Below are 25,851 nucleotides of genomic sequence, written 5' to 3' on the forward strand. Positions count from 1 at the left end.
AGTTTCTCCTCAGAGTTCTGCCTTCTGAAGTCTTCAGGGGATCATCAAGCTGCTTTGTTTCTCTGTCAATTTGCAGACGCAGTATGAACTTCTTTTACCTCTGAAGATAGGCTATCGACCTTCTTTTCTTTCTCCTGGGATCTCTCTATGACTTTGTGCACATCTGCACACAGGAGGTTGACCTCTATGGAGATTGAGTCAATCTTATACGCCAGCGCTTGTTCAGTAAACAAAATTGTTGCTATTATCTGGGTGCCCATGGGCTTCCCTCCACCTCAGAGACACCACCTCCTCATGCCCTGAGCACCGCTTCACAGATCTGCATGTCTCCTTATCACCTCCTGTATTGCCTCCCTAGCCAGTGCTAGGTCCGTTCTAGTTCGCTGCGTTCTGTGGGCTCTATCCCAGTCCATGAAGGCAACTTGGGCATCTGAACACCAACCACTTAGTGCAGTGTAGGTCCAACACAAAGGGTGCTCCCCATATTCCGGGAGCCCCCTCTCTGCAAAAGTAGCCCAGCAAGCACAGTTCAATGATGGTTATGGAGAAAAGGAGCAATGAAAATGGGCTCCTAGCCCCCTGCCCCAAGGCCAGCTCCAATGCCCCAGAGAGAGACAGTGCCACAAATTCCAGGAGCCATAGGGCAAAGGCCTGTCCAGCAGTGTCCTTGGCACGTTGGGGTTCTGTGGTCACCGGTTGCCCACTGTTGCAGCATAATGAGGGCCAAAAGGAGAAGACCAGCCGTCACCTCACCCTGCCTTAGCCAGGGACAGCCATATGAGTGTCTTGGTTAAGGGGCCCAGGCACCATAGTCAAGATTCCAGAGGGGCACATGGTGGTGTTCATAACAGCCAGCCGTAAGCCTCTGCCAGAAAGGTGGGGGGGGGGGGGGAAGACCATATGCCAACAGGCCCACGTCAGCACCCCCTCCAACACCCCCTCCAGCACCCTCAACTTGGCATGAGCTCCCCAGGGCTGCAATTGGCCCACTGACATTCACAACCAGGTCCTCCACTCTGGCAAGGATCCATGAGCCCACAAGGAGGCCCAGGTCTCACCCACTCACTAGGGACCGCTGCCTTTAGAGCAAGTCTCTTCTTCAGGGTGTTTGTGGCACCAGCCCCCAGTGTTTCTCAAAGCTGCATTGTACTTCTGTGGCAGCTGAGTCCAGATTCGCCACCCAGCCACACTGAGGATCAGGCCCACGCCGGCCTCCACAAGGTGGGTTTCAGGGTTCTGCCAACGCAGGTCTCTCTGGGCGAGCACGGCATGCACAGCCAGAGAGACAGCCTTGGCATTTTCCCTGTATCTGCAGTATTTTCTGGGGCTGTCCGACCTTGACTTGCTGCTCAGTGGATGGGCTCACCTGCCATGCGGCCTCCATGAGTCGGGTCAGCCACACATCAGTGCTCACTGTAGGAAAGTACCATCTTTTTGGCATGGTTACCCCCCCTTTATGCCTCATGTCAGTGTGTTTATACTGTAGTTCACTGGAATACTAGTAATCAGGACCCCAGTGTCTGTGCTCTCCTCCTCTAAACGTGGTTGCTGGTAAATGTTTTACACCCACAATTGGCATACTGGTGCACCTATGTAAGTTCCTAGTATATGATACTTAGATACCCACAGGGCATTCGTACATCATGGGACCCCCATGGGTTGCATCATGATTTGTGCCGCCCACGGGACCCCAAGCAAGCTGTGTCTCAAGGCCTGCCATTGCAGCCTGCGTGAAAAGGTGCATGCACCTTTTACGTAAGATATAAGGCTGGTGTTATATCCTGGTCACTGCACTTAGACACTGTAAGTCACCCCTCTGGTAGGCCCTTCAGCCCAGGGGAGGGGTGCAGCTCCCCAAGTGTGAAGCCCTTGCATAAGCAGGGTGCCCCTATTAACTCCAGACTCCATTCCCTGGCCTTTGTAAGTGTGGGGAAGCCATCTTAAGGTATGTAGTGGACACTGGTCCAACTACATAACGGCTTGTACGAAATTAGGCATGTTTGGTATCAAAAATGTTGGAATCCTGCAACTACACCGATTCCAGTGCTAGTTATATGATACCCTGTACTCTGGGGGTTCCTTAAAGAATCCCCCAGTTATGCTTGTGCCAGCCCAAACTGTTGCCAACCCCAGACAGTTCTGCCCTCCTGCTGAGACGGTCTCAGGCAGAGGAAGGCTGAACAAAGGATTTTCTACAAGAGAGAGGTGTGGCCACCAACCTCTTGTGTATTAGGTGTCTAAGGGCTGGGGAGGGGTGGCCTCTGAGTGCCACCAGACTGCTGTGAAGGGCACATTTAGTGCCCTCCTTGTATAATACGGTTTGCACAGTTCAGGAACCCCTGGTTCCCGCTCTGGCGCTAAACTGCAAAAAGGACAGGGAAGTGACCACCCCCCTGTCCAGCTCCTCCCCTAGGGCGGTGCACAAAGATTCTGCCATGTGGCCACTCGATTCTGCCATCTTGAAAACAAGATTGGCCAAGGCCCCTTGGAGCATCTGACTGGTCAGGCCAGGCAGATGATGTCCTTGACCCCCCTCTGATAGGTGGGTCACTTCAGCGAGTTACCATCCCCCATTTAGGGTTATTTAATGGCTCCCCAAGGTTGGGTCCTCAGATTTGTCAAGCAAGAATACAATGAACTCTCTGCAAGACATCTTTTGCTCTTGGCCTCTAGAACCGCTGCTGGTCTGCTTTGAAACAGAAACAAGTCTGCTTCTGGTGGGAAGGCTCCCATTGCAACATTGTTTCTCCGGATCCTGCAAGAATTCTGCAACATCCAAGGCTGTGCATCCTCCAGGGTCACATGTGCTCTGTGTGCGCCTGTAAGAACAAAGGAATCTCCCTTGAAGTGAAGAAATCACTCCCCTGCAGCCACAGGAACCTCAAGACAATGTTGACCGGCTAGTGGGGTTTACTGTCCCTTGGACATCGAAAGGCTCTGTGGCCTCCTCTGGGTCCTGCTTGTCTTCTGATCAACTTGGGAGACTGGGGGCACCTGCTTCTGCCAGTGGACTGGAACCACTGTGCACCTTGATTGTTGCTCTTTCCAAGGCTTGTTGATTCTTTCTCCTCTGCAACTCGAAGATTAGCCCCTGTCCTGCAATTCCTGCAAACTGGGACTTCTGTTTTGTTGTGCTGTTGAGGCTTCCTTGTGACTCCGTGTGTCCACCCACCTGTGTGTGTCACTTGTGGGGCCTCCAACAACTTCTCCTGGCCTTCCAGCGTGTTGAGGGTCAGCCCTGATTTGCCCCTCAGGAGTAGAGTCTCCTGGACCTCGCTGGTCCCCAAAACTTTGCAAATAAATCTTCAACTCCTGCTTGTATTTGCCAGTGCTCGTTGGTGGCCTCACTGATCACTGACCCTCCTGCAATCTGGCAACAGTATAGGGACAGCTCGGAGACTACTTCTGGGACCTTCTGCAGCTCCTGGACCCCGCAGCTGGACTTCTACTTCCACCTACTTCACCTTGGGCATTGCCACCAGCACCACCTGGGCACCTCCAAGGGTGCTAGACTCTGTCCCCTTCCTTTCCACATCTGGAATCTGTCCCTGGGTTCCACCGGCCTGGTACATGGGACGCAACAGCAGCTGGACATCCTAGGCATCCACTGACTTTAGTGAGAGTCCTTTCACCCCTATGCATCCAGGTCCCCCAGAGTAGGCACTCCTGTCTTCTGGGTATCCTTGGGTGGGGCACTCTCCAACTTTCCACTTGTCTGCTGGTTTCCGCTGCAAATGGTCTTGAAACATACAAACCCCAACCTCTACTGCCCTTTGTTAGCCTATGGGACGACTGAGTAGGTAACCCCTCTGCACCTGGTCACTGGGAACACTTGCTGTACTTACCTCTGGTATTTTCATCTTTCCCCAGCTCCTAGCTAACTACCATATTCAGCTTGGTTGGGTTCACTGTTGATGTGAGTAACAGTGGATTTTGGGCATGGGCTCAGCGGCCAGCCAGGGAAGTCCTGATAGTAATACTTGAAGGGGGGGCGGGGGATATTGAGTCAAGTGTGGGACTTATCAGTGGTAAGAATTTTGTGGAGCCCTACAGATTCTGGAAGTTTGTTACATGAATCTAAAGAAAATGCATGATTTTAGGCAATGTCTGAGGTCTTCAGGGTATTGTGGCTAAGAAAATGTAATCAAATCCATGCAAGGCACAGCTTTCTGAATTGCACCAGGTGTCTAGTTTTAAAGAATGTCTGAGTTTGGTAGAAGTCCCTGGGTTGTGGCAACGGGTCTAAATTTTGCAGCTACCCTACTGCCGTTATCTCCATATATCGTTTTGTGTTCTTCTGTATTGGGCGCTAGGCCAAACCACACAAGTGTGGTAGCATTTTCATTGGGAAACATGTGGGAATGCTGGGTCGTAGAAAACACTCCGGGATCTACACAAAATGACACCTTTACTGAATTCAGAACGGTGTCTACCTTTCAGAATGTACAACTTTCTGGGATCATCCTGTAGGTTTCATACCTGTTTCCATCTTAAACTTCAAGTAGGTTGAAATCTCAAAAATTAGGAAAAATTGACCACCCCTTAGAAAAATGCAAAAACAGTGGTAACAATATATATACTGTATATATTTTGAGACAGCTTTGTTTGTTCCTGAAAGCTGGTGATCTTAGCACAGCAAAAAGTTCTGTAATATCCTTTTTTTAGAAAAGAAAAAATATACTTTCCTGCAATGCACTTTTTCCATTTTACCAAACCCCCAATATATATTGGCTATTTTGTTAGTTTCTTCCAGAATTTCCTGGGTGTTGGAAAACAAGGACGTAGATTTGGTGTGGATACCTTATGTAGAAATATAATTATGAAGGTGTAAGCGTAAAGTACTCCAAATATCAAAAAATGGTTTAGCACTTAGCCTGTAAAAGCCTCAACAGTTAAGGGATAATGCAGTATGGCTTTTCATCATTCTAAGGAGTGCGCTAAACCCAGGCCCATTAACACTGGGCCTAAATTAAGGGAAAACTATTCATCAAGGGCGCTCACTCACTCACACAGTCACAAACACCAGGCCAGCAACTTCTGGGGCTATGCAGCAGCTCACATCTGCTCGGTGCTGCCAAGACTTCTTCAGCTGGCACTGCTCCAGTTAGATCTGGAGCTGTCACCCCCAGAGATTCACCCCGGCGGCAGTCCATAGCTTAGTGGGACCACCACATACATGGATCTCTAAGAGGGCACTGGGTTTATTGCTGGTCTCCTATGATCAGGCCTGATGGCTACAGTGCAAACGTTGGGTAGATCCTCCTTGAGCTGTTAGGCCTTTGTGGGCGGGCAGCATACTTTTTCCGGAAGTACCACCACGCTGGCACGTAGGATACTGGTGAAATGTGGGGGGCATTCTGCTCTCGCCTCAATATTCTCAGGATACATTGCAAATAGAAAAACAAAATGCCAGCGGGCTGGACATGTCCCCTGAAATAGAGCATTGCTCACCATATGCAGCCCCAACAGGGAAAGTACTTTGTTTGCACATGTGTTCAGGAGGGTAGCAGAGACGTTAGAATTGCAGTTGCCCTCCAACAAAACAAAGTCAAATGTCTTCCAGAGATTCTTCAGCAAGGGACTTTCACCCTCTTCTTGTCCACCATGTAACTGACCAATAGACTTGCAAAATACACCTGCTCCTGGTGACACAGATTTGTTTTTTTTCTATACCCAACAGCCTCACTGTGCAGGCTTCCACTAACAAAGTTAACCCTAAATCATTTATGACCCACCCAAAAGACAGGGAATTGACAGTTTTCATGAGAATGTTTCTCTCTGCGATTTTAGCCCTCATGTCCTTAATTGCCATATGCTTGCTGGGACATGTTGGGTGGGAGCTTGCTGGCAATACCAGAAGATCTCAGCACCTCCATGGCACAAATAAAAGACGGTCAGGATGCAGAGACCAGTTAAGACATCTAAGCCACATTCCTGCAGCAAAATAGACTAACAGGCCTCTGAAAGCTGCTCGGGTATATGTGAAAAAGGTGGCAAGAGGGAGAGAAACTGGAGGACCTAGCGCCACAGGACTATCTGCAGGACCCACCTGTTAGATATTACAGCTAGTCACCCATGAAGAAAATGGCAGCTGCACATAACCACTTTGTGGGAGGCAAAGGGCAAATAAAGCTCCTTGGAGGCTGCTGCTGGAGAGGCTGAGGACTGGGTGGTTAACTCTGCCTTTACATGGTCTGCTGGGACCCCTACCATGACCCCAAGAGGGCTGTAGTGGCTGTTAGTGTGGTAGACATGGATGTTGCATGTAGGCAATGTCCCTAGAGATGCCTCAAAAGGGGCACATTTGCTGCCGATACCTTCATAAAGTTTTGGAGTCACTGAAGGAGGGCACAGTGGCTCTACTCTCTTTCAAGCTATCAAGGACAGAGTGCCTTCTCTCCAAAAAGGAGACAACCAGTGACAAGCCATTTCCATGAACGAAGCTTGAATATTGTCTGAAAAACGTGGTTCTCATCCAAGCGTACTGCCAGAGAACCACACTAATGTGGACTGCTCTGACTAGATCAGTTGCATTCAGGCACAATAGTATAAAATTGGGCGCATCTAGGCCATCTTAAAATGTCTGTGCCATGTTGGAGCAAAATTCTTCTAGGACTGCATTATGCATGGGAGTAACCTCCCAGCAAACAGCTGGTGCTGCATGATCTGATGGCACATGCAAAAACAACAGAAGGTGGGCAGAATGCAGAACAAATCAAACATTCACCCCCAGTCACAGATCTGGGTTTATTCCATCAGTTTTTGTTGCTTGCCATGCCCTTCCAGCTCAGACCCAGCCATATGCAAATCAGTCTTGAAGAGGTTTGGCAGTTCGGGCTGGACTGTTCCCATGAGGAACAGGGTCAAGACTGATTTGCATATGGCTGGGTCCAAACTGAGGTGGCGTGGTGAGCAAAAAACAATGGACTAAACCCAGATCTTTGTGACTAGGGGTGAATGTTTGATTTGCTCTGATTCCATCCATCATCTGTTCTTTTTGCATTTCACCTGATGGCATGGCTCGCTGAAGAAAACATCCTCTTTGCAATCACTCAATTTGATTCTGTCTAGGATAGGAGTTGGACTGTGTAGGAAGCTGGCTCTTTAATGATATATCAAAATGAGATATATCATGCAAAGAGTCCAGGGGTTACCTTACTAGTGGACAGGGGCATGCTGTAGCAATCCCAAGGTGCTCTTTTAGGGGGTAGGGTGGTCGAGCAGCCTTAGGCTTATCAGAGAGGAGTGTCAGACATCTGCAAATACACCCACAATCAATAAATGAGACATGACTCCAGGAGCTCCACAACAATTTACAAAAAACACAACTATCTTTACATATGGTTTGGCATCAGAGTCAATACGATTTGAAAAGCCTACAGTGCAGCTTCCGGAAGCTGCAATGTTATCCTATGGAGGAAAACAGACAGCATACCAGGTAAAGTACAGTGACTTACAAGGCCAATTTCCTGGACTTTGGTAAATAATGTGCAAGGGTCAGGACCCCACCAACAGGTCACACAGGGCAGCCAGGAGCAGAGGTGTAGTACAGTGTTGGGTGCTCAATGTTACTCTATGGTGATCGGCCCGTTCGAAGAGATGGGATCCAGTCTGGAGGAATCAACAAATGGGTTCTAATCTTGGGATATTCAGGGGTGAGGGGTATTCAGGGGTGAGGGGACACCTTTAGTCCCCCCTCTCCATAGGGCAGGGCAGACGGGTGCAGAGGTGACCTGAGGTGTTGGGGTTTTCTCCACCGGAGCACTTACAGCTGATGGGGCCGGCATGCAGAGGCTGCTGGTAATGTCGGAGGGTCCACAGTGGGCAAGCCCAAAGTAGTCTGTCTCTGGAAGGCTGGGACCCCACGCTGGCCCACTTCAGCTCGAGCTAGGTGGCACTGGTGCTTTCAGGTGTCGGGTTTTTGCTGTCCGGGGTCCTCTCAGGTCTCTTGGGGTGCCTACAAGATGCAGGGAAGCAGCTCCGCTGCTGCACGTGAGTTCCTGTGTCTTTGTTGAAGGAAGGCAGGCAACCCTCCAATGATTTTGGAGGCAGAACAGCTTGTAGGAATAGTCAACTTTGGCGTAAATCAGCAGAAACAGCAGACAGGCCGGAAGGGCTGGGGCCAAGTCAGGCACTTCTTCCTTGGGCTTTGATTTTTTGTGGCTCTTGGGTGTCCTTCATAGTTCAGCAGCAATCTGATTTCCTGGTGCCAGGGGCTCCCCTAAATACTGAATTTAAGGGCGATTTTGGGGAGTGTAGGGTAGTAGCCAATGGGCCACTTACCCCTGGGGTCACTACACCTCCTATGTGGCCACTTCTTGTGGGGAATGAGCATAACCCTTTCCCAGAGTTCCTAAATCTGCTAACAATAAGACGACAGATTTCTAAATGTAGTTTCCACATCAGGCAGCTCACCTTAGGGGTGGACACACCTCAGCATACTAAATTTCCCACCTATACTGATGCCAAATGGGCCCTTGGACAGGGGGTCTGCATCTCTCCTGTGAGTGATGCCAGATCTGCATAACAAGGGCGGTGGGCTTCTTGGACGACCTTGGAATGCAGAGCTGGAAGTCATCCTGTTGGGTGAGGGGTATAAGCACCGCTCCCAGAGTAGGCTTGGTTTATGACTGCCCGAGAGCAAAGGTTGTCACCCTTAGGGGGTCAGACTCATGTCTGGTGGTGGCAGGCTGGCTACAACTGGCCAGTCCGCACATGAGTGGATGGTAGGCTTCTCTAAGGTGCCTTCTGGGTGATATCTTAATAAATACATCACTGACATCAGTGAGGGTTTATTAATACAAGATGTTTGATACCAAACATCCCTATTTTAGGTGAAACCATATTGTAGCTGGAGAAATCGTATTGACCAGTGTCCAGCACTTTTAGCTGCACCAAGACATGCAGCCTACAATAGCACTCTGCATGTGCTAACTAAGGGGTCTATGAGGATGGCAAAATACATGCTGTAGCACTCTTTGGTACCCATGACCTAGGTACCTGGGGTTCAGTGTACCAGACGCTTACAGGGGAGGTGGGACAATTGTATTGCCAATTGGGGACCAACTGCACCGTTTTAGGGGGAAGAGATCTGGCAGTGGGGACCTGGTTACCAGGAACCCAGTACACTTTCATACCTGCCAAAAAGTGGGAGTGACCATGTCAAAAGAGGGCACTTTCCTACAGGCTGGGGTTAGGAAAATAATTGGACTTAATTTGGCTTCCCCGAGTAGGGTGCTGAGTAAGAAGGCAGGGTAACCCAGAGCGGTTCTTTGACAACAGGCTACCTGTCTGTTTAAAAGTGGATCATAAGAAGGTTTAGCCCACGTGCTAATGGGCTTCGTTGAACTGCAGTAGGGGTTTGGGATGCAACACTTCTATGGGAGTTCCAGGGGAAGAGCCCAGCCCCATTTCAATGCAAGTGTCCAGCTTACTGGCCTTTTGTAGGTTCAGATTAAAATTCCAATCATATTGTAAAGATAATTCATCCTTACCATCATAACCTAAATTTGGTTGCCCTTGATCAGAGTTCAATCCAAAAAGTTACTGGAGACCCTGAGGAAGTCAGCAGGTTATAAGAGTAATGCTTGCAATAAATCTAACAACTGGCAAACCTTCAGGGTAGCAATCCAACCGATTCATTTTTCTGCACCCTCCGATTAGACCCAGCCATATGCAAATCTGTCTTGATCCTACTGCAACAGGAACACTCAAGCATGAAAAGGCACGCCAGATTCCTCTCACAACTGGAACTCAGGCAACCAGAGACCAGTTTCGGCCCGAATGAGCCTCTTCAGTCTAACGTAGCTGGGTTCCAGTAACAATGAGTGCAGGACCCATGACTGGGCAAACCTTTGGCCACTTAGGGTGTTAAACACACAAGGTGACAGGAGGAGTGCTTGCATTAAGACTAACCACTGGCAATCCCTCGGGGTAGCAATCTAACCCATCCTTCTATTGCTCACCTTGCCGCCTCAGATTAGACCCAGCCACATGTAAATCAATCTTGACCCTGTTTCAATAAGAACAGCATAACCAGAACTGCCAAGCCAGTATATTTTTTTCCGAACTGTTGAGACAGTTGTAGCTAGTTTCCAGTGGCACAGTGCACAAAGGACGAACGTCTGCGCATAAGCTTGTCCACAAAGGGCGTTAAATCAAAGAGACAAAAGGTGATGGTAGGAATGCTTGTAATAAATATAACAACTCTGGGTGAAATTGTTTTGGGTTGCCTGAAATCCAGTCAGAGGAGGACAATCTCAGACTGACCTATTTGAGCAGGGTCAGGAAAGAGTTGCACGTGACTGGGTGTAAACTGAGGTGGCATGGTGTGCAAAATAACAAAGAACTTGACTGCAGCTCTAAATAATTACCAGTTGCTGAGATCAAATCAAGCATTCCATTCTTCACTTTTTGTACACTTCTAGGGAAAGGAACAGTCATATCAGTCACTTTATTGCGGCCTGGTTCTTTGGAACTGTGCCAGAACGTGGCTTTGGCTGAGACTGATTCAGCTTGGAACTGGACAGAACATCATCCTTCTCTGACGTCATCAATAAGGAGACAGGAACTTGCAAAGTTTGTGGTGCTGGGCGTGGAGTCGGCTTCAGAGTCGGAGAACCAAAGTAGTTTCAAGGGGCCTAGACCGCACTAAGGGCAGACCCACCATTGGTAACTACTGGAGGTCTCCATAGATCTATAGAGCCTAAAAGTGTTCCAGAGGGAGAAGATGTGGAGCATGGCCTCCTTAAACACATCAATCTTTTGTGGCACTGCTAATGAATTCAGGGTGCATCGGGATCAGCTTCGGAATCTGCTGCTCGGTAGGAGAGCGAGAATGAGGAGCAACTTGATGTCCTCGTGACTTCTCCAATGGAGCTAGGCAAGCCTGGGACGAGACCCACTTGGATATCTTGAGCTTTTTTTATTTTACATGTGGGCTTCCTAGAAGACTTAGACTTTCATGACAACCTGTCGTGGTCTGACAAAGCAGATGCAGCCTTTAGAAAAACTTCCTGTGTTGCTCTGCAACTTACGGCTAGGCTTCGCTCACCAGGATTGCCTTTGGTTCTGTCAGCGCACACTTCCTGCATGATATGGAAGCCGTGGGCCGACCCCCAAATACCAGAGAGATACCTCGTGGGGAAATCAGTAATAGATATTTCTGACAGTCCCTAAAAAATGTACACCTTGTAGTTGTAGGAGGGGACATGTTTACTTGCAAAACAAAGTAGTTTTGCAAAGAAAAAACTATCAACTGAAGAGAAAAAGTTAGGAGCTATTCCTAGATTCATGTACAAAGATGTGCAAAGACAGCAACTGACATCAGACTGACACCACCTAGAAGTTATTGAATTCCAGAGTAGAGCTGTTCAGCAGGTGTCATATGGCAAGCTGAGTGGTGTCTCCAGCCCGAGGTGGCACCAAGCTTCTTTAATCAAAAGGGTGAGCCCTGGTTCAATCTAGTCGTAAATTTCAGCGGTTTTGCCTACTGGAATTTTCTTCAAGTCTTTTGCTAGGGGACCCATTCCTGCCGGAATGGAGTGCAGGCCGTCTGCATGTTTTGCCAAGGCAAAAACTCCTGCCTCTGTTTATTAAAGTCACAAGGGACAGGGCCCAAGTTACCTTTGGTTCCCTGAACTGGGCCAGTAGAGTGTGGTACCCAGAGCTTCTGAGCTGCAATCAGGTTTCTATTTAGGAAGGAACTCCTGTTTCAGCAACGGGGCAGGGTCCTGCATCTGAGGATTCATAACCTACACCTCATTGTGTGCAGAATGAGCGGCAGCAGTTAAATGTGTTCGGCCTGCACACAAAAGTGATAGATATCATACTTCCTATCAGACATCCTTCGACGTAGGCTATCTATGGTGGGAAAAGTTTGTCACTTGTTGTGGTGCGGGGATTGCCGACTGCTTAGAGACAAGACTTTCTGAAGTTTTTTAGTTTGTACTTCTGTAGAACCTGATGTGCATTTCATTTGCAACAGTAAATAGTTATCAGTCTTGCCGGCTTTCCTTTACTTACCCAATCAACCATCCATGTTAAAATCACCGGTTTTGCTAAATTTTATTAAAGGATTGACATATTTGTTCCCATTTGCATCCCTCTTGCATGCAAGTTGTAATGCCTCAGAGCAACAATAGCCTAGTCTTGACTTTCCTGATGTACCCACTCTCTGAACTTTGGATACTAAAAAATGGTACTCCTCATTGCCTTTATGTCAGAATACTGTGTGAGTGAGCTTCAGGCACTGTCAGCCCATCTTCCTTATACCATCTTTTCTCCAGATAATTCAGTGCTGAGAACCAGAGCGGCCCATCCTTCCAAAAGTCATGACACCCATCCATGCAGACCAACTGACCATACTGCTAGCTTTCTTTACGTCCCCATATCATTTAGAAGAGGAAGAAAGGCTCAAACACATTGACTCAAAGACAGCATTGGGTTTTTACGGGGATTGCATGAAAGATTGGTTGAAGTGATCAGCTCTTTGTTGGGATTTCAGGGTCAATGAAGGCTAAGGTGGTGCAGACAAGGACATTGCCAGAATGGATAGTCCTCTATCAAAATCTGCTACGCTTAGTCCAAGAAGCTACCACAGGTGGGCTTGAAGGTTTGTTTCACCTCAGCTATGGCTGCTACGATGACATTGGCTCAGGGAATATCTGTTCTTAACATCCAACAGCTGTGACATGGGTGTTAGTACATATGTTAAAGGACTATTTACCCGATAGCAAGGCTCAAGGCTGCTGCAACAGTGTTGGAAAGAGGGGTACCCGTTCTAGAATTATCACAGGCTGCAACATGGGAATCAGTGCAAATGTTCACAAAACACTAATTCCTTGACAGCCAGGACAATTTGCAGTAAGATAGGATATCCACCAGAGATAGCACTGCTGAATTCCAGTCAATATGTGTCAGCTAATGAATGTCTGAGGAAACGCCAGTGCACAAAACAGTTGACACTACGGGCTTCACAGTGGCAAATACATCCAGCCAGGGCATATGCCATTAATTGAAAATAAGCTGCACAACCTCAAGAGGGAGACGCTGCTTGTGGTCTGCCAGTTGACATCTGCTCAGCCTGTGCATTTAGGGACCAAGCTCGGTGGATCACTGCAAGGATCATGTTATGCTGGTCCAGCCACCTTCACATTGTAGCTCCTTATGGCATAGGATCCATCCATGACCCCAGTTTACCTTGCAATTGGCAGGACCATATGGCGATTGTATATTCAGTAAGTACCTGCAGCTGCTTCTTCAGTGGGTGGCAGGAAGTCCTTCAGGGCTAGATGCAGCACCTGAAACTCCAGAAGGGTGAAGTGGAGCTGCCACTCTGCCAAGGACCAGAGTCCTCTGATCTCCACCTCATACAGATGGCCCTCTTAAACCAGCAGTGACATCACCGCTGTCAACTTCAGATCTGTAAGGGAAAACGGCCTGCCTCAGGTCAGGTTGATGTCTACCAGTCACCATTACAGGTCCTGCACAGTCTACTCGGGGATATGAATGGAGCTGGAGAAGAAGCCCAAATGCTGGGCCCACTGAGAGCGGAGCATGACTTGCAGGTGCAATTTTGCGTTTGTAATGAGATGGCAAGATGACCACGAAGATTCAGAGCCATGCTCACCAAGACTGATCCCGAAACAATGGCAACATATTCCAGTGTGACATATCTGGATGAATCAGACTTCGGTTCAGGGTAGGAGATCAGTATCAGAATCACATTGCCAACTGGGCCTGGTGGAGTCTATCGACTCCTGTATAGAAGGAAGCACTGTAGATGTTGCTGCCAGAGAAGTCAATGACAGTGTCTGCACCGGCCCAGTAACAGGTCCCACGGGGCAGTCTTCTTTGGGAGCAGATCCAATGGCAGACAGAGATCTGATTGGAGATTCCATGTGGCCAGAGGCATGTCAAAGGGAGCCCAAAGCACACTAAAGATATGCAGCATAGCCACATTTAAGGAAGCCATGCTACAATCTGCAGCAGGGTTAACAATAGCTGGTAAATTCGTAGCCAGTCATGACAAACTACATGATAGGTTCAGATGGAGGAGATATTGGAGCGGTGTTATCTATTTCTTCTTATCTCTCCCTAGACTTTGAGTGGCAGGATTGGTGAGAGTCCTGCTTGGCTTTCTTGTGCTTTTGACTTACCAGAAGACTTCAACTGTGGCGTGGATTTTTCATGGAAGCAAGCCACCAACCACGCCATATGCTTCAACCACAACCTATAACACGCACAGCAACATAGCATTTCGCCTGCTGGTCCCAGATCGCCATGGTGTTTGAAGGCATGCTTGTCAACACCTCAAACGTTATGTGTGACTGACATCTGCTTTCTGCAATCCTGGCACATTTGAAAACTGTAGTCTTTGGTCAGACATCCATCCGTAGAACACAGTTTGCAATGTTAGACCTATTGAAAGCCATCAAAGTTGAGGTAGAACTTTACACGCGTGTTGATTGGCACAGACAAAAAGAAACAGATGTCAGCGCACAGGGGTGTAATTTACATGCAGCTGCACTCCATCACTTCAGTCCCACAAAATGGGAGAATCTAAAGGTGAGGATAGTGTGGTTAAAAGTATCCATCAAAACAAATGTTTGATAATGTTACATGCCTTGATGCACAACAACAAAGGCCAAATACATGTGCACAATGGATTTTAGTGATCAATTTATTTAGCATGTGTGCTTATGTTCAACGCCTAAATTAAAGCAAACTTCTCAGCTTTATCTTTTGTAAGTTAATAATGTTATGTGCAAAATCGTGAAGTATTTTTCCTGCTGATATGGACTTTCCTGAAAATACCTTTTCCAATTTTCCCACCTTCTCCAAGATTCGCAGTGGCTGCAGTCCGACTGCAGCTTGATGCTGTCCACATTTCATGCTGGGAAATTTAAATGATTCAAGAATAGTGGCTCTCTGTGCTTCCAAATAAATGAATAGCAACATTTTCCAGTCCTGTATTGGAAAATGCAGAATGCAAATTAGTTAGCCCCACTTGCTCCATAGGTTACCTTAAGGCTGAAAAGGTCTAAGAGACTCTGGTGGTTGGTGTGCGGCAAAAACAAAACTAACTGGGTGCCAGGGAGAAGCTGTTAAATGGACATTTTATGCACTCTAGCATACACCTATGTGAGACACTTACAAGACTCTGCAAATAGTATAAAATAATGTTGCAAAGCAATGAGGGTTTTAGACTAAAAGGTTTGGGAAATATGACAAATAAAATTTAGAGTATATCTAGGTTTTACTCTTATTTTCAATTGCTGAGGTATTCATTATTTTGGTAATTCTTACTTGCATTATCTGTAGAGTAGCATATAATACATTCTGAATATTGAGGAAATACCTGTGCATGTTTGTTGGAGGTCTGCTATATCACTTGTAGAATGAATACATTCTCCAACATGTATGTCTGATTGTCAACACTCTTATTACACATAAGCATAACTCAGTAGAAGGGGTAAGAAACTTCCACCCATTTTCCGGTTCTCTGAAAAAGTAAGAGAACTTCGGAAATCTGCCATGCATGACCTCAAATTATAGGGGTGCTCATGAAACTACAAGGACTAGAACCAAATTGTTATGCTGGAGTTGTGAGCAATTCTCCTGATACCAGATTTGTTTAAAAATCAGAAACCTAACTCTCAATAGTGTTCGCTCAATTTTGCGCTGAAGAAATTAAGTTCTGCAAAAAATACCCTTCAATTGTCAGAATGAACCGGAAAAACAAGTTACTTACCTTCGGGGAAAATTCATTATGTGAGGAATCCACAGGTAGTTGTATCCATCAGAATTGTTAAGGATAGGCACCGGTGGTATTAAAGCTGGAGTTCACTAGTGTACCCATTCTTTTTAATCTCCCTATTGTCTCCTTTGCGCTGATGAAGCCACAAGCAACGATATACAACTCTGATGTATGAGAGCACCTGCCCTCCTCCACCTACAAGTAAACCTTATATTTAATAGGTGAGGGAACATACTTCGCTGGATATTTGGACCAGCCATGCCTGACCCAGGAAACACCTGTATGAAATCAACTTTTCTGGGGGCCGAGCAAACATCTATGTTTACGAGGAATGGAAAACCTATGGCATTAGGAGTTCAATCAACCCCATAGTACTCCATGCCTGTTTGGTGTGATACCTTGGCAAAGGAACACTAGTGGTACCTTCACACCATTTTCAGGAGTCAACAGGGTACATGGTATGAGAAGAGATGAAGTGTTATAATCTGAAGCTATCCTTCCAGGAGGTACCAACAAATATACATCCTGGAGGGTATACAGGAGGCAAGTTTAAATGCTTCAGAACAGGTTAAGCAACCTTCACACTCTGGGACTGCAAAAGCTGGTGCCTATCGGATCTCAAAACCATGTCACTAATGTCTGCTTGCATGAGGCCATTTTGTCAAGGGTTTTTGTAGCATAGGTCTCCTGTTCAACTTGAAATAAGCTTTTTTACGAAGGTTAATGGAAGATTAATGCGGATAATGGGACTATATCTAAACAAGGTGGATGTATCCCAAAAAAAGAAAAAAGGTTGTGCGGGTGTAAACTGCAGACAAAAATGCTTTCCACACTTTTTGCATTGCTTGAAGCATGTTGTATGCAGCATGTGAGATAAAGGGAGACTATATTTTCTTGTTTGTTTTTTAAATGTTAAACAACTTGGAAGAAAGCCCTTTCAGTGACAGTGAAAAATTAAAACAGTGCCAAAATAAGTGAAATGAAGTGCCAAAAGGAATACTTTATTCTTTATGCCAATAGGCTGGCAGCAACAGAGCTAGGAAGGTTCCTTTTGCCAAGCAGGAGATGGATAAGGCATAAAAAAAGACTGACCACTCTAATTCCCCTTGAAATGTTTTGAAGCATTAACCAGCAATTATTAACCATTACAGAAAGGAGTAAGGGAGACAAAAGTAGAATTGACAAAACAATCAGCCAAAGAAACTCTTTAGGAAAATGATCTCTCACGGAAAATATTGACACATTGTGCCATTTATATTATACAAATGGTAATACGACAAAGCAGTATAGATAAACAACCTGAAACTGCAGCACTACGTTGCACTATCGCTGTAGCACGAATTGCTCAGTTTTTCTTTTTGGCTAGTAAGGACGTTAACAGTAGGTCACCAAAGTGCACTTACTGCCAGGTAATATCCAAATAATTATTTAAAAAATGCTATTTAATTTTCTAAGTTAAGAGACCACAGTTTTATTGGTGAGGAAACAATTGGACGTGAACGGAAGAAATAGGAGCACCATCAAATTAGAAAATCAGAAACTGCACCACTGAGTATTTTTTTTAAAATGGAGAAAAACATGCTAAATTATTTCCAGGTGAAAATAATAACACAGAAATACATATGAAATTACTAAAAACAAAAACAAACGGAGATGATTAAATCTTGGGCAAATCATGACAATGAAAAATGTCAGGAACGGAACATCATCGCAAGTACATGCCTGTCAGTACGAAACTTCAGACCAAGATCCTTTAGGCAACAGCAGTTGGTAAAAAAGATAAATCTAAAATAGGTCAATAGCCTGCAATTAAAGTTAGACATCTCCAAGGTCAAATAAGGTTCCATTAAGTGGACAGTTCTGATCATAATAAAATATGTCATAGAGAGCTCATGAAGTGCCACAGACTCTCACTCGGCTGCTGCCCTGGCAAGTAAAGCCTGTTTTATCCAAGGGATGTCCGTCACAATGCGCTCCGAATCAGCAAAGAGCTCAGGGCGGCCTAGAGACGTTAAAGTTCCTCTGATATGTGAGAGCCACGGAATGCACAACATGCAATCCAAAGCCAGACAGTCTTTGATAATAAGCCTATTAAGGTTCAGGTTCTCCTTTGGCCAGATCGATAGCCAAAGTAGCAAGGGACATATCCCAATAAGGTCAGAAATATACCTCAACCTAGCTTTCACATGAACCATTTTAGAAGGTGTACTCTGGAGAACACTGGGAAAACCTTTCAGGAAAGAGTTTAATGACTTGCAATTAGGATGATGGCACAAAACTCCAAATGTCACAGTAATGCACTTAGCCATGAGTACTTTAAGCATGGTCTCCCGGCGTATGTGGCCCCACTAATTGCTGATTTGAACTTGAGCAAGGATTGTTAGGTGAGCTTGGAGTCCAGTGGGATCCCTAGGTATGAAAAATGATCAGCCCTGGAGATGGGCTGACCCTTTATCGAAAAACTTCAAGAACTAGTATTTCGGGGCCCACCACCATTACATGGGACTTCGCATAATGTGTCAAGATCCAAACCATCCATAAAAAGTAGAAAAAGGTCTAGAAGGCGCTGTAGACCCTTGGCTGTGTGCGACATCAGAACGGCATCATTCACGTATAAGAGACGACTGCCCACGCACAGAATGCCCAACCCTTTGTCCAATAAAACCCATTTCAAACCATTAATATAAAGAGTGAAGATAAAGGGGGCCAGAAAGCACCCCTGGCACACCCCTCACTTCAAATTGAAGGGCTGTGTACATTCCCCATTCACGCTATATTTTACAAAAGCAGTTAGGTCCTCATGGAGAGTGCGCAAGAAGGAAATTAGGATGGTTACATCCCCCATGGGCCCCAGCATGACCCAAAGCTTGGCTCTATTAACTCTGTCAAAGGCCTTGATTGGGTCCATAAAGGCCAAGTGAACTGCCCCCTTCTTCACCCTAGTATACTTCACAATCAACATACACAAGTTAATGACCTGATCCACAGTACCCCAGCCCTGCACTGAACCCAACTCAGGGCTCAAAAAATCTACTCGACCACTCGCTATGGCGACTCAGTTTTTATCTGGTCGAGCTATTATTAGGACTTACTCACCCTTTCTGGCGAGTTGACAAAGAACAGGTGTTCTGCTCAGTCAGAAAGTGGAGGAGCAATAAGAGACTCCTTTAAATCTTGTAGGTCACATTTGCTCTGTTCACAGAGGTCAAAAGTCAGTTTGTCTTACAATTAATTTTCCTTCTGACTGCAGAGTTCCAGGATTTTGTAAGGTGAACTGTCAGGTTTTTCCTAACACACAACATTTAAATGGCTAAGTCAACTGTACAAACATTTCAAAATGTATTTCAGTAGTTGTGAAAGCCTATTTCTGGACTTGTGTGATGATAAAATGATACTGCATGTGCTTCACATGCCTTCTAGATAAGTCTTGGCTGCTCACCACTTCTACCCAAGAGAGTCCTGGATGTCTAGACACCATAACACTCACTAATAGGGGTTCACTTGGACCCAGTCTAAGGTGTAGCGCCATGGGTGTACACCACACAAGGTCTAACTTCCTAAAGTTAAAGTACTGAATGTGTGATGAGTCTCTGTAGTTTTCAAAAGTACAGTAGTCCCTCCGGCATCCCAAACCAATGGAAATGTATACCCAACAGAAAAGACAGTGATTAAAATATCACTGTGGGATGATCAGTGATCCAAGATGTGACTGACAATGTAATAAACAAATGGCTCAAGAGTATTGAGCCAAAGTAGAGGATGGCTCAAGGAGGCTGACTAATTTATGGTATGTATTCACTGAAAAAATACAACGCCTAAAGTGATTTAACTTTATAGTTAGTTAAGATAATAAGATTATAACTTGTGTTAAAAAATACTAGAAATTCACTTTCTAAAAACTAAGGTTATAGTAACTTAACAGGTATTGAAATCATACAAAGATCTACTTGCAGTTGACTGCAAGAAAAAAAAAAACTTTGTCACAGGCTACAACTTTGTGCCAAATTTTCTCAAAATAGAGGACATTTTTATTTAAGTACCTAATTGGACTATTCTGCATTTTGCACATACACAATTCAAGGAAAAACTGGCTAATTTATATTACATGGCTTGTTAACTATCTGTTGTATCAGATTTGTTAATGCATTAACTACATGTATATTACTTTGCTGTTTATGTTTTCTCTATGTTTAAATGGAATTAGAATATGTTTCAGTATTCCAAGGTTGTGTCACCGCATGGTCATTCAGAAATGGCAACTGCTTTGGAGAAGTTGTATTTTGGTCCTGATGAAGCGTCAATGGATCCGGCTGGACCATTAGAAGTGAAACATGTTGACCTTGTGATTAGAGGTTCCATGATAGTTTCGGGCCTTTAAGTTATGTTTCCGAAAGTACATGAGCATAACCACTCAACTTTTACTTTCAATTTATTTTTAATCTTGGCCTATATCTCATTCTAGCAGATTAAACCTGTGATGTTGTTTTAGATTTAGAGACAATTTTAACTTTTTTTCTCTCCTGATTTTTTTAAGTGCCTGTAGACAGGTGTTGGCTTCAATATAGTCAATCACGCCAGTCACTACAAGAGAACTTCAGCAATGAGTCCCCCCTCTGGGGAGCCCGTCAGACCTTGCAGCACCGGTCTGACGAGGAGCATTCCCAATGATGAAGCTAGACATCCATTGTGATGCGTGAGGGCTCTTGCTCCTGAAGAGTCAGGTTTCCCTGTTTTTCTATTGTGGAACAGTGTACTTTTTTGTTTTTTGTGATTAACTATTTTGGGAGACTGTACACTGGACCACTAACCTCCCTGTCCCTCCTTTGTTGTTTCAGTCAATACTTATTAACTTCTTGCACAAGAAAAGAGGGCTGTCCATAGTCAAGCTAAATGTTTTATCATTTATATGTTTGTGATTGGTGGGTTACTTTAGACTGCATTTTTTATTCCCATAGGTTGTGTAACCTTCAGCTCATGGGATTTGTAGTCTTTTACGTTAGCTTAACTGCTGCTATTAAAAATCAGGCATAAAAAAAAAACATAATACTCGCCTACGTGTCTAAAATTAAGACTTTCCTCCATAATTTACCAGGAAAATCTATATTTTCACATAGGTAATCCAATATTCATCTTCGGTGACAGCCACACCATAGGGATTCTGAATTAATTTAATTGTTGTTTTGAAGGAGAGTGAACTATCATTTGTCACCTGTTACAGATACCGAAAATAAACAATGATTTGTTTACATACACTCATTTTTTTTAATACATTCTGTTATATTTTATACCATTACTACCTGCAATGGCTAACAGACAAATGCTCAATCATCTCAGTATACATTTGCATACATCGGGTAAATCGGTTTTAAACTGGAAAAAAAGTTTTGAACATTTGAGAATTATTTAGTTGTCATTGATGATAAAATATTTTCAGCTAAAAGAAAACCAGCATTACTTAGTTTCTTGGAGAATGCTGCTGTTGAAATATTTAATTATTTGCAAACTGTACCAGTACCAGAATCCAGCAACATTTTTCAAGGCAGTGAGCCAATTAAAATAAAAGTTCATGTGAGAGCCTAATATAGAACAGCAGTTTTTTTCCAGAAGAAACAATATGGGGATGAGTACGTTGAAGGAAGTAGGCTGCTGGCTATGTCATGTACCAATGTAAGGGGATATTATGCAGCTAGTCCTGCTGACCCTGCTGAAAGTAATAATCATAAATGCTCTCTCTTGTGGTAGTGGGGGCGAGCAGTTTAGGCTTATCAGAGGAGTGCTAACTATTTGTTAAACACAAAGTCAATAAACGAGACACACTCAAGAAGAAACTCATGACCAATGTTTAGTAACATATAAATTTACTTTTATAGAATGTTTCAACACCAGAAAAACTTCTAAGAAGGCAAGTAGTGTTGCAGTGTATAAATTTTTGCAAGCAAGTAACAAGTTCACTCAAATGCGCTATAATAGGATGAAGTACTTTGCAGGAAAGCACCCTTTTTGGCATGGTTAGCCCCCACATCTTGTCTAGTATCTGATGTGATTTCGACTGAAAGTGCACTGGGTTCATGCTAGTCAGGTCCCCAGTACCAGAGTTCTTCCCCCATTTGGCAAAACCTTTAGCAAAACCTGTACATGCCTAGTAAATGGTACCCCTGAGGTACTACAGAGGGTTCCTAAGGGGTGCAGCACAAACTGTGCCGCCTGAAAACCAACCAGCTGCTGGTGTGCTAAATGACTGGTCCTGAACAGTTCTGCCATGTTTCTGACCCCCCTAAGGTGGGAGAGAGCACTCTCATAGGACAGAGACGAAAGCCTGCACTGGGCGGGAGTGTTGACACTTCCTTCAGGCAGGATGGATATTCCAGGGCGGAAAGCTTCCAAGCCTAGCCGCTTTTATAATGCAACTCCGGTCTCTCCAAATGTTGGAGATGACCAACACCCCCCGTCCCCACCTCCTGGCGGCAAGACAGACGGGAAAGTTCGTTAGATTAGGATGTGTCCCCACATCATGCCAGTCCCATCCCTAAGGTGGATGAGCTGAAGTCAACACCACTTTTGAAACTCCTCCATATTGTTTTGCGTGGAATTAGACCTCTACAGTCAGGGTTATGCCCACTTCCCAACGGAAGTTGTCATAAAGAGGATGTAGTTACTCCTAAGGTGGGCAACACACTGGCTGCCACCTGGCACTCCCTGTAATGCCCTTAAATTGACCATTTTTGTGGGCCCCCTCAACCCAAGAACACAAATCCTGACTACCCATGAAGCCCAAGGACAATTAAGAGTCACACCTGCAGAAGAGAAGCAGCTGACCTGGCAGCAATCCCGTCAGCCTCCCTGCAGCCCTTGGCGGACTCTGCACCAAAATAGGGCTCGTCCAGCAGCTGAGCCTCCAGAAACGGAGGACTGCATAAAAAATAAAAAAAACGAAAGACTCCTGTGAGCAGCGGACCTGCTCCCCAAAAACTTGAAAAAAAGGACTCTGCAGCCTCAGCCTCCTGAAACGCTAAGACCCGACACCTGAACTCCCTACGGCACCCACTGTTACTGACCGGAGTGGGAGTGGAGCTCTGGTGCCATCAAGGTTCCCCTGAGTCAGAGTCCATTGTGGTTTCATCACTTTTAGACACCCCCAACTCGCCTGCAGCCTCTGCACACATGGCCCTTTTCCCGCAGCCTCTGTGGTAAGAGAAACCCCACACCTGAAACAACCACTGTAGTCATCACCTATGGTCCGATCCGAAGTGGGTTTCTAGTGTCAACAACGTCCCCTAGTTCTCCCTCAGCTTGAGTCCACTTTGGTTTCACCCCTCCTGAACTCCATGACTACGCCTGCAGCCTCAGACGACAGGAACCTTCAATCCTGAGTGCTCCCAGACACAGAAACTTGACTTCAAAGGACACCCCTGCATCCGTAGCCCCTGGGCCTTGGAGAAGAGGACAAAAGTTGCACCTAAGTTCCTTAGCACCCCACATTTGTTAACTGCCTGTTGATTTTTCCCTACTGGCTTCCAAATCAGAGCCTGCAGCCTTTTTCCCCAAAAAGACCAATCACCATTAAAACATAGTGGGCTTCCAAGTCCATACTACTCCTCTGCAATGGCTGCCCCAGTGCTGCCTGGATTGACCTGTTGGTGTGGTCATGACCCTTGCCCAATACTTACTTGAAGTCTCAGAGATTGGTCTCGTAAGTCTCCGTAAAGTATGTTTGCTTAACTTGTGTTCCTCCAATAGGTTAATATTGAAGAAATCAAAAATTGCAACCTTTACCTTGCAGGATGCTAGAGGTGCAAGGTCATCAGAAACAACACCAATACAGTTTCAACTGCTCTGGAGCATATGGGTCCAGAGATGATACAGGTCGGGTGGCTTGTGCACTGCACGGCTGCTGTGAGTGTGGGGGTCACCTGGGAAAAGACTGCAAAGGGAGACAAATCTAGGAGCTCCCAATGGCTTGTCAGTGGGGTCCTGGGAGCAAGAGAACACCGTATGTAGGAGCTCAGGTGCAGAGGGTTTTGGTTATCGGGTGCTCCTGAGTCAAGGCACCCATGGTTCTTGGGTGGACATGCAAGAAAGGGACAAAACAGTGCAGCTGGACCACTCTCAATGATGTCCTCTGCATTGCTGATGTTCCTCGACTGGTCCTCGGCTTCTGCGTTGGACTATAAACATGAACTGGTTGCTGCAAGTGGTCAGGGTCCCCAGGTATTGCTGCAGCACAGCTTCAGTGGGTCTTGGTGTCTTGTCACTTGGTGGAGAGACTGATCCAACCTCCAGGAGCGCAATGACCTACTGGGAGGCTGATGCATCAGTGTACAGCACAACAGTGAGCCGGACATTGCGGTTGGTGCCCGCTGGTAAGTGGCTCCTCCACTTTAAGGGAGATGCTGGATGGCTTAGAAAAGTGCTGGAGACCCTCTGAGGATTTTGTAGGATGATTAGCTGCAGGATAAGGCGGGTTGTTGCACTTGACATGACAAGCGCAGGTAGGCAGGCAAAAGTTCATCAGCACTCTGCAGTCCTTGCTTCTTCAGCTCTTTTTGGTCCTCTTGTGTCAAGACATAGCTGCCCTTCTGGTGTCAGGGGGCCACCTAAAAACTCAATTTAAGGAGTTTAGGGGAGTGTAGAGTAGTAGCCAATTTACTACTTACCCTAGGGGTCACTACACCCCTATCTGACCACTTCCTGTGGGGAGTGGGCATAACCCTGTCCCAGAATTCCTAGTTCCACCATAAACAAAAAGTTGGAACCCTTCCTCTAGTATCAACTTCGGGTAGCCCACCTTAGGGTTGTGACTAGCCCAAAGAACAAGTTACTTACCTTCGGTAACTGCTCATCTTGTAGAAACAATGTCTAGTTGAAGATTCCTCACCTTTGAATTTCTCCCAGGCACCAGACTGGATCTGGAGAATTTTCTTCAACAGTATCCTGCATGCCATTAGGTGGCATTGATCGCATGGTGATGGATTGGCCTACAAGAAAGGGCGTAACCACTTTTAGCTGAAAGGAGGCCCTGGTGCGAAGCCCTACCATGCCAGGATAGATGGAAAGGTACGGCGGCTTAGATGACAATGTCTGAAGCTCACTCACACTGCAGGCACATATACTGCCACAAGGAAGGCTGTTTTCAAAGTAAAAAGTCTCAGAGGACAATTGTGAAGAGGCTCAAAAAGAAGGCACATCAAAAATGTCGAACTAAATTCAGATCACACTGGGGCATAATGACTGGGGTTGGAGGAAAGAGATGTGTAAGACCTTTGAGGAACCGCTGTACAATAGAGGACTTAAATATTGATTATGCTACTTCAAAAGAGCAGAAATAGCAGACAGATAACCTTTACGTGTGCCTATAGCAGAGCACTGCTGGGCCAAGCAAAGGATAAACAACAGGACCTCCGAGTGAGGGGCAGAGAGGGGGTGAACAAACTGTCTGTGCACCACACCCACAAATGTCTTCCAATGACAGGCTTGTACCATTTTGGTGGAGGGACACCTGCCTGTTAAGACTTGATTACAGACTTCAGGCAGAAGGTCAAAAGCTGTCAACTGTTGCCGCTCAATCTCCATGCAAGAAGGCGGAGAGTGGACAGGTTTGGGTGGAGAATCCTTCCTAGCCGCTGCAACATAAGAGCCTCTCAAAGGGGCAGTCTGATTGGAGGATCGTTGGACATGCGCAATAGTCTGAGATCAAAGACTCTCCATGCCCAGTCCGGAGCCACAATGATTAATTAGGCCCGGTCATTCTTAATCTTTTTGAGAACGCTGGGCAGAAGTGGTATGGGCGGAAAGTGGTACAGGAGGCCTGAGTTCCACTTGAGATGAAGAGTCTCTGAAACGATTGCTGCCTCGGAAACTTGAACGCACAAAACTGCTGACATTGCGCATTCTCTGCAGAGGCAAAGAGACCTAACCAAGGCTCTCCCCACTGCTAAAAGATTTTGCACAACCTCCGGATGGAGACACCATTTGTGTTCCGGTAGGCATTTTCGGCTGAGTTTCCCTGCTCTGGCGTTCAGAGAGCTTGCCAGATGTTGAACCACCATGTATATGCCCTGCTGTTCTAGCCACGTCCAGAGGCACAGAGGCTC

At 45.9% G+C, this 25,851-nt stretch overlaps 1 protein-coding gene across 6 annotated transcripts in view; it reads right to left on the minus strand.

The window, feature by feature from the left end:
* Positions 1-25,851, minus strand: part of SEPTIN2 (septin 2) — an 877,282-nt gene that overhangs the window by 83,144 nt on the left and 768,287 nt on the right. For 3 of the 6 annotated variants that reach the window (XM_069213638.1, XM_069213637.1, XM_069213639.1), the window contains one exon: positions 14,818-14,970. The exons of 2 other annotated variants lie outside the window; for them this stretch is intronic. In XM_069213638.1, coding sequence (XP_069069739.1) covers positions 14,818-14,970 — 153 coding nt within the window. The remainder of the gene's footprint in view (positions 1-14,817; positions 14,971-25,851) is intronic. One more of the 6 variants, XM_069213640.1, reaches the window with a different exon arrangement.

Source organism: Pleurodeles waltl, chromosome 11 (assembly GCF_031143425.1).
Source record: "Pleurodeles waltl isolate 20211129_DDA chromosome 11, aPleWal1.hap1.20221129, whole genome shotgun sequence".
NCBI lineage: Eukaryota > Metazoa > Chordata > Amphibia > Caudata > Salamandridae > Pleurodeles > Pleurodeles waltl.